Source organism: Xiphias gladius, chromosome 7 (assembly GCF_016859285.1).
Source record: "Xiphias gladius isolate SHS-SW01 ecotype Sanya breed wild chromosome 7, ASM1685928v1, whole genome shotgun sequence".
In the NCBI taxonomy this organism is placed as follows: Eukaryota; Metazoa; Chordata; class Actinopteri; order Istiophoriformes; family Xiphiidae; genus Xiphias; species Xiphias gladius.
The window spans coordinates 14,260,399-14,274,239 of record NC_053406.1 but is presented as its reverse complement, the minus strand read 5'-3'; the positions used below and the strand labels follow the sequence as shown (position 1 = coordinate 14,274,239).

The following is a 13,841-nucleotide window of genomic DNA, read 5'->3' as shown; positions in this document are numbered from 1 at the left end:
AGTCTGGGAAAAAAAAAAAAAAAAAAGTCGTGAGTTCGGCATCCGACTTCATTCCCTCACTCCCCGAGAGCTGCCTCCAGCGGTGGAAAGCGACGCCAGGGTTGGCTCTTCCCTGGCTGCTCTCCCTATCACTTCCGTTTCCTCCACCGACGTTAGCGTGCTAACCCGCTAGCCCCATCCCAGCCGGCCCGACGGCGAGTCGCCGAAGCGTCCGGTCTGCCCCCGGTCCAACGTGAGGGGGTGAAGGGGTGAAGGGGTAGCGCTTGTTTTGTACGTGCAATGGTGGCTGAAGCCCTTGGCCAGCGACCGTCATCACCACCTGCCCCCCACCAAGAAACCATGTTCGGCAGCAGACAAAACTTTGGATAAAACACGTTTATCCTACTTTAACATCCACAGGACATATGTTCGTGTTCTTTAATTTGTAAAAGGATATCATGCGCATCCCTAATCTGGGAAAGGGCTTTTCTCTGTAACGATGAAACAGCAAAATTGTGCTCTTTTGTAATTCTGTCATACTTTTGAAATAGATAACTTTTAAAAGGGGTGATAACATATTTTCCACACAGTTGTAGCATTATTGCCCAATTTAAAATACTACACTAAGGTAGTGTAATAAAAGAATGAAATATTACTCACTGTCCTTGGTTCAAAATAAAATAAATATATCGTAATGAGGAGGATTTATGGGAGCACAACAAAAAAATATTCCAAAAGAACAGTTTTCATTTACCATCATCCGATCAGTGAGGGTTATCAGATTTGGTACCAGGAGTTACTTTTGATTAAATCTCAGATTTGGTCATGGATGATAAGAAATGTCTGTAGAGAACAAGATGCTATTTTCTCAAATGTCCCAATCTGACATCAGGTTTTAGATAATTTGATGAAAATCCAAATAATGTGAATAATCCTGATGGCCTTGGTTGTCCTAGTAGTTTTCTTTGATTGGTTTGTTTTTAACTCCCCACCGAGGCAGAGAGTTCATTTAAAAATGTCCCAAAACACACTGCACAATATGTAGCATGTGACTTATTCACAGTGCTTCAAATCCCACCTGTCCTGCAGATAGGTGACACTGTACTGCCAATAAAAGTATATAAACTTCAAACTGTTTACTTTGGCCTTTATATTGTAAGCTATCAGTTATTTGAGCCATACCGTGAAGATAATATCAGAATTGTAAACTAAACACTAAACAGCCACCCTGTGTTGTCTACAGCTTGTCGGCTTCACTTGTGATGTTTGTTTGTTGGCTTTCTTTCAAGGCTTGGCAGTGATTGCCTCTGGATCAGCCTGATTTGCATATTAGGATCTTATCATGTTACTACATGAGGGAAGAGTAACTGCAGAACCTGCGACATTTGAAGGGAAGGCCCTTTTACATGATGACACAACCAGATAGACTTCATAATGGAGAGTATGGTCAGCATCACGTCAATCAAAATACACTTCTCTTCTTCATGATGTGCAGAAAATAATTATGTAGGGTTTGACCAACGTGAATATTAAAGACAGAGACAGACTTTTTTCCCTTGGAGTTGCTGATAACCAATATTTTTTGTCAATATCTTGCAAATTTACCATTTCAATGGTATTCAATATTTTACTTGAGTAAGATTTAAAAGTATAATCAGCAAAACGGCGGTATGTCTCAAAGGTAAAAGTACTCATTCGGCGGCAGAACAGCCCCTGTCAGTTACATTATCATATATTATATTATTTGATTATTATTACGGATACATGTTAATGATTGTAACAATTGTAGCTGTGAATGGTAATTTTTTATACTGCTGAGTAGTTTTATGTGTAACAATGCATCAAAATTTAAAAGATGATCACATGTTTTGGATGTAAATCTTTATCTGTAAAGTGAGTAGTAACTGCAACTGTTAAATAAATGTAAGTAAAATATGTCTCTCTGAAATAGATTGGAGTTCAAGTAACTCAAAGTTGTAAGTAAATATAATTAATTTACATTTCACCACTGCAGATGGCTATTGTTACACTGGCTTCAATACTTAAGACTTTATTAGGTGACATATGTAATATTAAAACTGGAACAAATGACTCCTTGTAATGGGAAAGAGTTGCAAATACAGCAAAGCTACTGAGACTCAACAAGTCAAAGTTGGAAATTAGTAACTTTAGTAACTTTAGGTCTGTTTATAAACAGTGGTTGAACAATGAAACAGGTTTTACTTGCTGTGATTATTCCTCCTGTTAAAACTGATCTTTAGAAGATCCATTTCTAATGGGCTTTCAGAGTAAATTCTAGGGTACGAAATCCACAGCCCTCCTTCCCTACAAACATTTATTCCAAAGCTTATCTGAAGATAATATGAGGAGGCTTCAGCAATCAAAGTAAAAACAAATCAAGTAGATATCTTCCAAAGTTACAGCGTTTTTAAGACAAAATCCCCTCTTTTGGGTATGTACATATTTACAATGGATATAAAAAGTCTACACACATAAAATTCAAGTGAAAAAATAAAACTGAAACTGAAAATAACCTGGTTGAAGAAGTGTGCACACCCTCTTGTGATGGAAATCTTGTGAGCACATGGAATAAGGTTTAAACAGAAGCATTTATTCTTCCTGTTGGCCACAGTCAGCTCTTTACTACGTCATGCTCACTACATGTGCAAATAAGGTCATTCTTCATGGAACCACATCACATCCATACATGTGTGAAGAATCTCAGTATGTCATGTGGATCAATGTGTTATGATCTGATGAGGCCAAGGTTGAACTTTCTGGCTATAATTGCAAAACGAAACAACCCATGGCCAGAAGAGCACCATACCCACGGGGAAGCATGGTGGTGGCAGCATCGTGCTTTGGGGCTGCTTTTCCTCAGCCGGTACTGAGGCTTTAGTCAAGGCGGAGGGAATTATGAATAGTTCGAAATGCCAGTTGGCTTCGGTGCAAAGCCTTCAGGCATCTGCTAGAAAGCTGAAGATGGAGAGGAATTCCACCTTCCAGCATGAGAACGACCCAAAGCACGCGTCTAAATCAACAAAGGAATGTCCTTCACCAGAAGTTTTGGGGTGGCCTGGCCAGAGCTCGTACCCGAATCCAGTGGAAAATCTGCGGGGTGACCTGAAGAGGGTTGCGACAGGGAATACCCTCGCACAAGAAGAGTGGGCAAATATTACATTCAAGATGTGTCTAGCTGACAAACTCCTACCCAAAAAGACTGAGTGCTGTAATAATATCAAAAGGTGCTTCAACAAAGTATTAGTTTAAGGGTGTGCACACTTATGCAACCAGGTTATTGTAAGTTTCTTTTGTTTTTAATTTTTTCCTAAAAGGTGTCAGTTTGTTTTTCACTTGAATTTTATAGGTTGTGGATTGCATTAAAGGTGGAAAAAGTTCTGAGATGATTTCTCTTGGTTTAGCTCTTTTACATCACAAAAAACCTGCCATTTTAACAGGAGGGGTGTCCAGACCTTTTAATCTATATCCACTGGATGCAACCAAAATGAAAACAGCACAGAGAGTTTGATTTTTTTCTTTATTTAAATTGCTGATAATCTTTACAGTCAATATTTTCTTACAGAGCCTTTCAACCAATTTTCCAAGAATAACATTCCTGTCAACTTTTGAAAAACCCAGACGGTTGTTTATGCACTTTATGCAGTTCTGAAGGCATGGGTCCTCACACACATGATTTTCTAACCATGTGAACACTGTGAATATTCCATCTGCTGCATGATAAGAAAGAAATTTAGTCCTTTTCCCAAATTACAACTGTACTGGCAATGGCATACCAGCTCTTTTTGTAAAACACAAACATGGTTCATATTTTTCAAATTGAAAGGAGGACATACGTCATTTCTGGACGTATCCTATGTGTCCTATGTTAGGATAAAGATGTTATTTCATCTAGTTGGTGAGAAGAGTTAGAGGACTCTGGGAATATCTTCAGAACAGTGACAAATGTCAAATGATTGGGGTTTTCTAAAATTGCTAGTTAATTATTTTTCAGACAATCAGACGCTTAGCTCAGTAACTCTAATGTGATGTTAAAACACGAGAAGCAAACAACCTGGAGCTACATCCGTACTTGTTAAACTCGGCTCATCTCAGAGACTAAAGCAGCCAAAAAGATCAGTTCACTGCTCAGTTTCTTTTAATGGTCTAATGGTGTTTATGATGAGCATGCTGCACACACAAACACACACACACACACACACACACACACACACACACACACACACACACACACACACACACATTATCCTCACTGCTGAAGTTTCTACTTTTCTTACTGTAAGTGCATCCGTTCGGGCCGGTGGCAGCGTGTCTGTCAAGCAGATGAGAGGATTTGTTGCCACAGTGGTGAAGAGGCAATCTCTCAACTTTCACCTTGACACTTTAGCCTCCTTTGGTCTGAACAGAAAGAGCTAGGATTGTTACTTCTCTTTCTCTCTCTCTCTCTCAATCACTCATACGCACACATTACACGAGAGGTCGACCCTACTTTATCTGCCTCAGCATTATTTGGCTTTACGTGACCTAACATCCATGGTTTGTTGGCAGTTTTAATGAGCTTGGTTTATGTCGGGATTGAGGTTACCTTTACTGGAACCTGGGCCACGTGTCTCTCACCTCCGCTGGGATCAGATGACACTCGGCCAGATAAACCCCTGTCCCATGTACGTCCACTGATGTCAAACCTTGGAGTTTTAATAAAATGGTACTGAAAATGAACTCAACTGTTCCCATGCCTGCATGCACACTGTCAGATATTTACAGTAGAGTAACAACTCAGTAGATATGATCTCAAAGGATCAGTGACACGAACTATTTCGCCTTAACACTTTAGATTTACTTCCTGTTATGTGGCAAAAACTTTATAAATCAAAAATAGAATATAAAAAGTAAAGAGCAACTTTTTTAGTCAATTGTATTGCCCTCTCTTATCCAATTCCACAGTATAGAAGAATAATTTAACATTTCGGGAAATTCGCTCATTCTCTTTCTGGTGGAGAATTAGATGAAAAGACTGATACCACTCTCGTGTCTGTGTAAATATGAAGCTGCCATTAGTAGCGAGTGACTTAGCTTAGCAAGTTGAAACAGCTAGCCTGGTTCTGGAATCACCACATCCAGCCAAGAAATAGTCCTGCACATAACACCCAGTAAAACCACAAATTGATATTTTTACACTTTGGTTTTGTATGAATTAAACAGACAAGATATCATGTGTTAATTAGTGAACTTTAGAAGTGCCGGTAGGTGGATTTTATCACCTTTGCTAGCTGTTTTCCTCTGTTTTCAGTCTTTATGCTAAGCTAAGCTAACTGAAAAAAATTAGCTTCATATTTCAGGTATTTGAGAGGTACCGATCTTCTAACTCTCTGCAAGCAAGCAAAAACTAGTTGAGAAATATTGCTCCAACAGTTTTGCCTGACCTTTAATTTGAATTGATGCAGCTCAAAACTTTCTAATAACATATGATCTAAAGCAAATTGTACAGACCCCTGTGGGGCGAATCAGGGACAGGATGCATCATCTACCGGAGAATGCCAGGTCGTCAAAATTAGATCAGAAAATGTCACTCAGAAAAGATGAAACATGAATCAGAGTTTTTCTTAAACTGAGTCTGTTTTTTTTGTTTTTTTTTTATTACTTCCCGGGAGCAGATTTTGGTGCAGAATGTCAGACTCCTCGACATTTTCCCCCAGCAGCAGCAGCAGCAAGTCTCAAACGTCAACCCCTCAAGCCAACCCACACAGCTGTGAGCCCTGTGCGACCTCCTGCCAGCAGATGGCAGAATCACAGGTACTGAGCTACCTCAGGTTTTTCTGTCTTAGGTTTTAACCCCCCAAAAACCTCTTCTGTTTAGCGCTGGAAACAGGAAATAAGTTCTGACTCTGCTTTGAGTCATGTGCAGCTGTTTGTGCTCCACTATGTACAGACTTTGGTTTTAAAAAATGAAGGTTGTGTTTGTTAATTGAATTAAATATATACTGACAAATGGTCTTTGCTTTCCGTGGCCTTCCCAAGAACAAATGTTTTAACCTGCCATTGATCAGGATTTATAAGGCAAACTTATTAAACCTGGGGAACATAGAGTATTCAACAACAAACTCTTAAAGCAATAGTTTTGTCGAGTATTATTTGTTTTCTTGCAGAGAGTTAGCAGCAAATATTGATGAAGCTGCAATCAGCAGGCGGTTAGCTTAGCTTAGCATAAAGACTGGAAACATATAGCCTGGTTCTATCTAAAAGTAATAAAATCTGCCCACCAACACCTGTAAAACTCACTAGTTAACATGTTATGCTTTATGTGTTTAATTTGTACAAAAAACAAAGTGAAAAAATGACATTTTCTGGATATGACAGAGGAAGTTTGCTTGTAAGATAGCATCTCGGCATAATCTTTACTTCTTGGTTTGAAAAGGGGGTGGAGACAAGAATTACAAAACCCATCTCTGATGGGTTAGTGTAGATTTTAACTCAATCTAATGATCTAAGAAATAATGATTTGCATCTACTGTGCTAATGATCACACCACAGGCCAAAGAGGGCAGGGATGTCTGCTTCACCCAGCACAAGACTAACACCTTCAGCCTGAGGACTGCATCTGTGAGCAGGAGGCACAGCGCTGACGGGACCATCAGTTCAGGGTCAGGATCAGCACCGGGACGAGGCCCTGTCGACTCTGACCGTTACCACCCGTACCGCCGACAGTTCAGTGATGGAGCAGTAACGGCTGCAGGTGTCCTCCAGCAGTGCTTTTCTTCCTTCAGCTGTCTGCAAGAGGAGTTCAGCCCAGACACTCGTTCACACAGCTCGAGCGGCGAGGGGCCACCACCCTGGGACCAATACAACGGCAGCATTCAGGTTTCTAGTCTCGGGGGGCACTCATTTGTTATTTCAGTTAAGGCTTTGTGCAATCCAAAAAAACAAGCTGATACCAGGAAGGTGACTTAACACGTCTACACTGGAAAGAAACAGAGTGAATAAACACAGTGGATGACCAGAAATGTGTTAAAGATGCATTAGACCTTGTTCCTCCCATTGCGGGACTGCTATAAGGACACACATGTACCTACACGCACTGAACAATATATTTTCTTGTATTTGTAGAGTTTGTACCCAGAGCTACCAGCTGTGCAAGCGGAGCCCTCCCGCTTCCTGTCCCAGAATTATCCATCCCACAGTTCATCGAGCCCTTTGCAACAGGTGAGTGAGCGACACACATGGATGGGTGCTGTAGAAGTTGGGACGTATGGGACGATATTTGGGTTTAACTTTATGATTTGAGGGCATCACAGTAATCTGTACGAGCCAAGATAAAGCCACCTAGTGTGCATCAACTGCAGCGGACCTATTCCTGGTTTGACATTGGCAGGAAAGGATGGTTGTGATTGCGATAAACTATTGGATGAGCACACAGTCGGTGAAAGCTTTATCATGGTGTGCGTGTGTGTGTTTGTGTTCTCTACAGGTCTCATCTAGACTGTACCCTAATAACCAGTCCAACAGCTCAAAATATTCTCACCAAAGTCTCCCCACCCAGTCACACCTGGACAGCACCACACAGCCCCTCTTCCCCAAGCCCATTTACTCATACAGGTAATACTGCATCACTCTTCGCCATATTTTTGTATACCTTTATGACGTAGTCATGTTTAAAGCAACAATTTTTGCTGAATTTACATGGGATTATCAGCTTCAAATTAATCTAATGGCATTAAGTTTTTACTAGAAAAATTTTGTTAAATAAGGCGGTTCTAGTGACTATGAGTAGGGTGCCTTAAATTGATGTGCCAATGTAAAAATGTCTCCTTCATCACTGCAGTATCTTGATCTTCATGGCTCTGAAGAGCAGTAAAACGGGAAGCCTGCCAGTCAGTGAGATCTACAGCTTCATGACTGAACACTTTCCATATTTCAAGGTACCACAATATGTGTTTTCCCTATTACACACACGCTGAACTTAACAAAATAAAAGAGTCTCAGGCTCATCAGTAGCACAAGCAGAAATTTAAAAAAAAAACAAGTGTTCCAGTGGATCTTGTGATTGCATGGTGTGTCATTTGTTTACTCTTTAGTTGCACCTCTCACACACTTCTTGATCTCTAAAGTCAACCTTCAATGGTCATAGCATTGTCAGTGTTCTTCTGGTTGTGTTAAAGTCCAGATTTCTTTTGCTTGCTGTTTAGCTGCTCCCTGGTAATGATTAACCTGTAACCACAACCCTGTTCGTTATTTTTCCAATTAGCTGAACTATTTGAGCTTTTTGCTTTGATTTATTGATCTTTGGCTCACATGTGTTGAGCTGACATTTGGGGCCTCACCTTTATTGGCCTGCCTCCCCAGCCTCATGAGCGCAGCATTCCCGCTGATTGACTTTTGGCTATGCAGTGTTCTTTGGTCTATTTAATAAATCTAAGTGGAATGATGTGTGTGTGTGTGTGTGTGTGTGGGCAAGCAGTTTCTCTTTAGCTGAAAGGCTCACTTTCATGTTTGCCCCTGGGTTTTGTTGTAAATAAAAGATTTTCTCAAACCGTGTCTGTGTTGTAGCTGACATTAATTAATCCCATAATATCCATATATTGATTATTGGCACACTGTGCACAGCAATGTGCTACACCTGCACCTGGCTGGCCTTGGACCAGCTGGACAGGAACCTGTTAAGGAATGAGGCTGGGATGGGGAGTAAAACGAGGGGGTGTTTTGTATTATATCGCCAGAGTGTGTTTGTGTGTGAGTCTGTGTAGGCGGGCTATGGTGCTGTTGCAGGGGCTGTTGTACCATCCAGAAAATCAAATCTGACAATTAAAACCAGAGATAGGTAACCAGAGATGTAATCATTGTATCCTGTTGAGATGGTAGATTAAAACACACGTTATAAATTCTGATTTAATATTGATGAAATAAGGCAGCTGCAGGGTGTGACTTCAGTTTGAACCCTTACTTGTCACAAATACTGTAGACTTTCCAAAGGATTCCATATATATAAAAAAATCAAAGAAGTTCAGACTCCTCTCTGGAAAGGGCTCAAAGACTTGCCACCATTTACATTTAAGAAGGCACCTTATAGATGGCTGCTTTCCAAGCAGCTGCCTGTAACATTAATCACAGGCTGCACTGCCAGAAGATACATGAGACAGATGACAAAGTGATACTCCAAGGACAGTCAGGTGTATTTTGCATTGACTGCAATTTTTGAGATACATCAAAATATCTTTCGGAATATTGTCAAGTCTCTTTGAGTTCACTTCAGCTTAGTGGACACTCGCTATGGCATGCAGATATAAATCAGTGCAGATGGTGGAAAAATGAATACCTTTTTAAATATTCCCTCCAGGGCGGGCCTGGTGTCCTGGTTTCTGTAGAACAGTTTAGAGCGAATTCATAACAACACTCTGATAACATTTGAAGACGAGTGTTGTCTGATTTGAGGCATAGACGCTGAAACCCAGTCAGATAGTGGGTGAGCGCTGCAGTGAGGCCGGACGTCTTTACTGAGTGTGAAGAAAGTTAATTCCAAGCCAAAACGGGACATTAAAGTATCAATATCATTAGTTTAAAAGAAAATTAAAAAGCATGTTAATAGGGTTTTTTATAGCTAATGTCAAATTTTAATGGTTAAACTATTAGTGGATTAATCGTTTAGTCAACTGACGAACAATAAGTCGGCAGCCATCTCTGTTAAACCTTCACTGGTTCCAGCTTCTCAGCTGTGAAGTTTGTTGCGTTTTTTAAAATCTTATGTGATACAGTAAAATGTCATATTTGATCGAATGTTTTGGGGTTTTGACCTGTTGGTTGGACAAAACAAGCTATGTGAAGACATACCTTGGAGATATTTCTCACCATTTTCTGATATTTTATATAGAAAATGATTTGACGTGTTGCCCAGTGGTGTGCGCTCCTCCCTTTTCCTCCTGTATAATGAATTATCTTTACATGGGATTACAAAGCTTGAGAGCCACTTCCTGAACCCTCTCCTTCCTCCTCTTCTGCACTAACCCTACCCTCTTTGTGTTCAGACAGCTCCCGATGGGTGGAAGAACTCCGTGCGTCACAACCTTTCCCTGAACAAGTGCTTTGAGAAGGTGGAGAACAAAAATGGAAACTCGTCCCGTAAAGGCTGTCTGTGGGCTCTCAATCCAGCCAAGGTGGAAAAGATGCAGGAGGAGTTGCACAAGTGGCGTCGCAAAGACCCCATCACTGTTCGCAGGAGCATGGCGAGGCCAGGTGGGTCCCCTAAACATGTCGAAAGACACTACCGCTAAAGGAGCTGATAATAAGTAAGTGAAGAGGAAAGTAAGGTGTTTCAGGAGATTGATTTTTACCAGGATTTCATTACAATAAAAGATGAGATGATCAAAGATGTACTGTAGATCTCTTTGACCTTTTAATCAGTTTTTGCTGATCTGACCTTCATTCATTTCATCAAAGCTGTATGGTAATATATGTGTTATTTGATTGAAATGTTATTTGATGCACACTTTTACAGAAGACCTTGATCGTCTAGTCGGAGAGAGACTGGAGAAGCTCAGGTCTTTGCCACCTTACACCAGCCCAACCCTCTTATCCAGGGTGTCCCCTATCTATGGCACCACCTCGTCGTCTTGCAGCCCAGCCCGGCTTCCACCTCCCTGCCAACCCATTTGGCGTCCACAGTACGCACACATTCAGCCTCAGCGGCCCCACTACCTTACCCCCGCCACAGCTCAACCAGGCAACTCATTCGCCCTGTACCCACCCAGTGGACGGCAGCCTGCAGTCGGCGTCCCGTCACCTACTGGAGGCCTGAACTCACCCATGGCTGGGAAGATGCCACCGGTTTATAATTCGGCCCTGCAGGCTGATTACAGCGATGGCCACAGGAGCATGCAGGACTTGCTGCTGGAGCGGGATGCCGGTTACGACATTGACACGCTCAACCCCAGTCTGACTGACCTGCAGCTGCAAGGTAGGGCAGGGCCAGAGGAAACCAAACAGCCACATGAGGTTTCACTCATTTGATCTATTGAGGAATCAGGCTGTCCGCTACATTGCAAAAAGACTTGTTCAACTTCATCCAACTTCTGCAAATATTCACTTTAGATATAGCTGACTTTATCTGGGAATATTAGCTTACAAGATAGCTCGCAGGTTTAATTTATCTATTATTAGTTTATGTAGCCTGATAAGTAACAAGAAATCGCAGTACAGAAAAACCAAAGATGGCTTTAAAGTCATTTAACAACACTTTACTCAATTAGACAGTTTTTTTCTCAACTGGTAAATGTCCTGCTCAGTACATATATCATAATTCTTTAATGCCAAAATTTATAGTGAAAAAAAGTTTGTTAAAAATAATGTACATATATATGTATGTATGTATATAGATAGATACATATATACATACATACATACATAAATACATGTATGTATATATATATATACATATATATATATATATATTATCATTATATTATATATATATATATTATATTGTATTCAAAAATCCAGGACTCGTCAGGCTCTTATTCCCTTTACTTTTCATTCACTTCCATTGAAAACCGTAGTGCTAGTGAGTCATGTCAGTGGCATTTCAAGTTTCCCAGTAAGCCACCAGGACCCTGAAATCTGGAGAAACTAAATGGGATTCAGCAATCATTCGTTTTAACGTGTACGCCTTTTGCTTATCCTACTGTGACATGTCAAAATATGCTCAAAGCTGAAACAATGTGGCCAGGATTGCAAAAGTAAACTGCCACACCTACATATTGTTAGCGTTTCCTTGTGGATTATCCTTGTGTATGTTTTGTCTCTACCCTCTTTACGCTTGCACCCTCTGCCAGCCTAGACCCAGTTACCTCTCATGTTTTTACCATTTCATTCAAGTCACACTGCCAATTCGATTTTACGGGAAAATAAGTACCTGGCGATCTTTTGGAGAACCCAGGAGGTCCTTTGACAAAACTCACTGCTGTGCTGAAGGTTTTTCGTTTGGAAAACAAGCAAAATAAAAATGTGTTAGTTTGTATGAAAAAATAAAACGTTGGAAAGAGGCATCAATATATATATATCAATGATGATAAAATAATTTGTTTTGGTTTATGTTAGACAAATTGATCAAGGTGGTTATCCCCGGCCTTATTTAAAGGAAACTTTTTCCATGAGGAAATTGAGACGTGATCAGTTTGGAACATGAAACGAATTTATCTTCCATCCTTCAACAGTGAAATGACTGGGTAGTTAATTTTTATATGACCTCAGCATTATACTGTTCTACTGCTGAACCAGTATTAGTGGTACTGTCCAAAACACACCTGAACTTTCCCCCTCTGGTTTTAGGTAACATGTGGGAGGAGTTGAGGGAGGACAGCCTGGTGTCGGACCCACAGGTTACCACTGCAACGCCGTCTACTACCGCTGCCCTGCAGGACCCCCACATCCAGACCAACTGCCTGCAGGTCAGTCCTCCTGTCAGTGTGACGTCACAGGTGACTGCTGTCGGTCGATGTAAAGCAGATTATGAGGACGAGGACACTGGCAGTGGACCAAACTTAGAGCAGCACGGCTGTTTGGATGGACTGCATCCGATGGTTTTTTCAGGGGTGGAGAGCTTGGCCGGCTATCTGACCTCCTGTACCACAACCATCTCCTTAATGTAAAGACCTGACGGTTGATCACCCTCCCTGACCATTGATGTTCTATACTAAGCTGAATGGGAAGTAATGTAACAAACGGCTTCATGCCAAAGTATTAACTCTGTGGTTATTTAACCCATCAGACCCTCTGTTTACAACTGTGTGAGGGACTCTGTGGAGGAACTAGTTATAAACATATTCATTGTTTGCCTCCACTGTCACCAAGTGACCAAGTTCAACTAATATATATATATATATATATATATATATATATATATATATATATATATATTTTTTTTTTTTTTTTGTCTGTTACAATAGCCATTCCTTTCCCCCCAATTTTTTATTTGAAAGATAAATCTGATATATATCTTGGTGAATTTGCAAATAATATACATTACATTTTTTTAATTAAATTCCTCATGGAAAACGTTATTGTTAAATTTATTTGTGAATTTAGCTATTTATTTACTTTTAACAAACTGTATTGTCACATGTCTATATACATACAAATTTCACCTTATTGTGGTATTAATTCATGGATTTTTACGTCATTAAAAATATATAAATTGTTCCATTTGGTCATTTGTAAATCAGTTTTCCTATCCAATTAAATATGAATTAGTTAGTTGTTCGTAAGTTCATCACTTTATTGATGCGTTAATAAATTGGTGTATTTTTGCCTGTTATTTTCATCAGTTCTTTTAGTCAGTTCATGTCAGATAATGAATTGCTTTATTTGTTATCTATTTCCAAGGGTTTGTTTCTTCAATATTAGAGCTTAAAAAAAAAAAAAACACAAACACACGTAAAATGCTAGAGGATGCCCTGTGCTTAAGCACCTTACTATGAACTGGCTGCAACCTAAAACTGTAATGACAGTCAGTCTCTGATTAGAGGGCAGAAAAAACATTACCCGGGTGCTTAAACATCACATATGTGAATATGTTCAACATGATATCATATTATTTGTATTACAATCAAACCTGAGAGATTGTGTATTGTATATTATACACTCACTGGCTCCACTGCGATATGGGTTCGGCACAGGAAAAGCCCTCGGTTTGTTTACACTGATGTCTAATTATGATGCCTGATGAATGGTGATACTGTGGGCGGTGTCATGGCAACCGTGCAGTAAGACTGCTGTCACAGAAGATGGCAGCAAAAGACACTTTGTGACCGGCAGCTTGTTCCTCTGATGGAACAGCCACATCTCTTACTTTCTGTCTG

At 40.3% G+C, this 13,841-nt stretch overlaps 1 protein-coding gene across 1 annotated transcript; it reads left to right on the top strand.

Annotated features, from left to right (window-relative positions):
• The first annotated feature begins 5,664 nt into the window (after positions 1-5,664).
• foxn1 (forkhead box N1) lies at positions 5,665-12,632 on the top strand. Its single transcript, XM_040131256.1, has 8 exons — positions 5,665-5,790; positions 6,529-6,855; positions 7,102-7,197; positions 7,463-7,590; positions 7,817-7,913; positions 10,014-10,221; positions 10,484-10,942; positions 12,313-12,632. Exons 1-8 carry the CDS (start codon positions 5,665-5,667, stop codon positions 12,630-12,632), a joined length of 1,761 nt encoding a protein of 586 aa, XP_039987190.1.
• Positions 12,633-13,841: the final 1,209 nt, after the last annotated feature.

Coding starts and splice junctions, on each gene's coding strand:
- foxn1 (XM_040131256.1), top strand. CDS start 5,665: ATGTCAGACTCCTCGACATTTTCCCCCAGCAGCAGCAGCAGCAAGTCT. Junction 5,791..6,528: donor AGCAGATGGCAGAATCACAG/GTACTGAGCTAC, acceptor ATCACACCACAG/GCCAAAGAGGGCAGGGATGT. Junction 7,591..7,816: donor AAGCCCATTTACTCATACAG/GTAATACTGCAT, acceptor TCATCACTGCAG/TATCTTGATCTTCATGGCTC.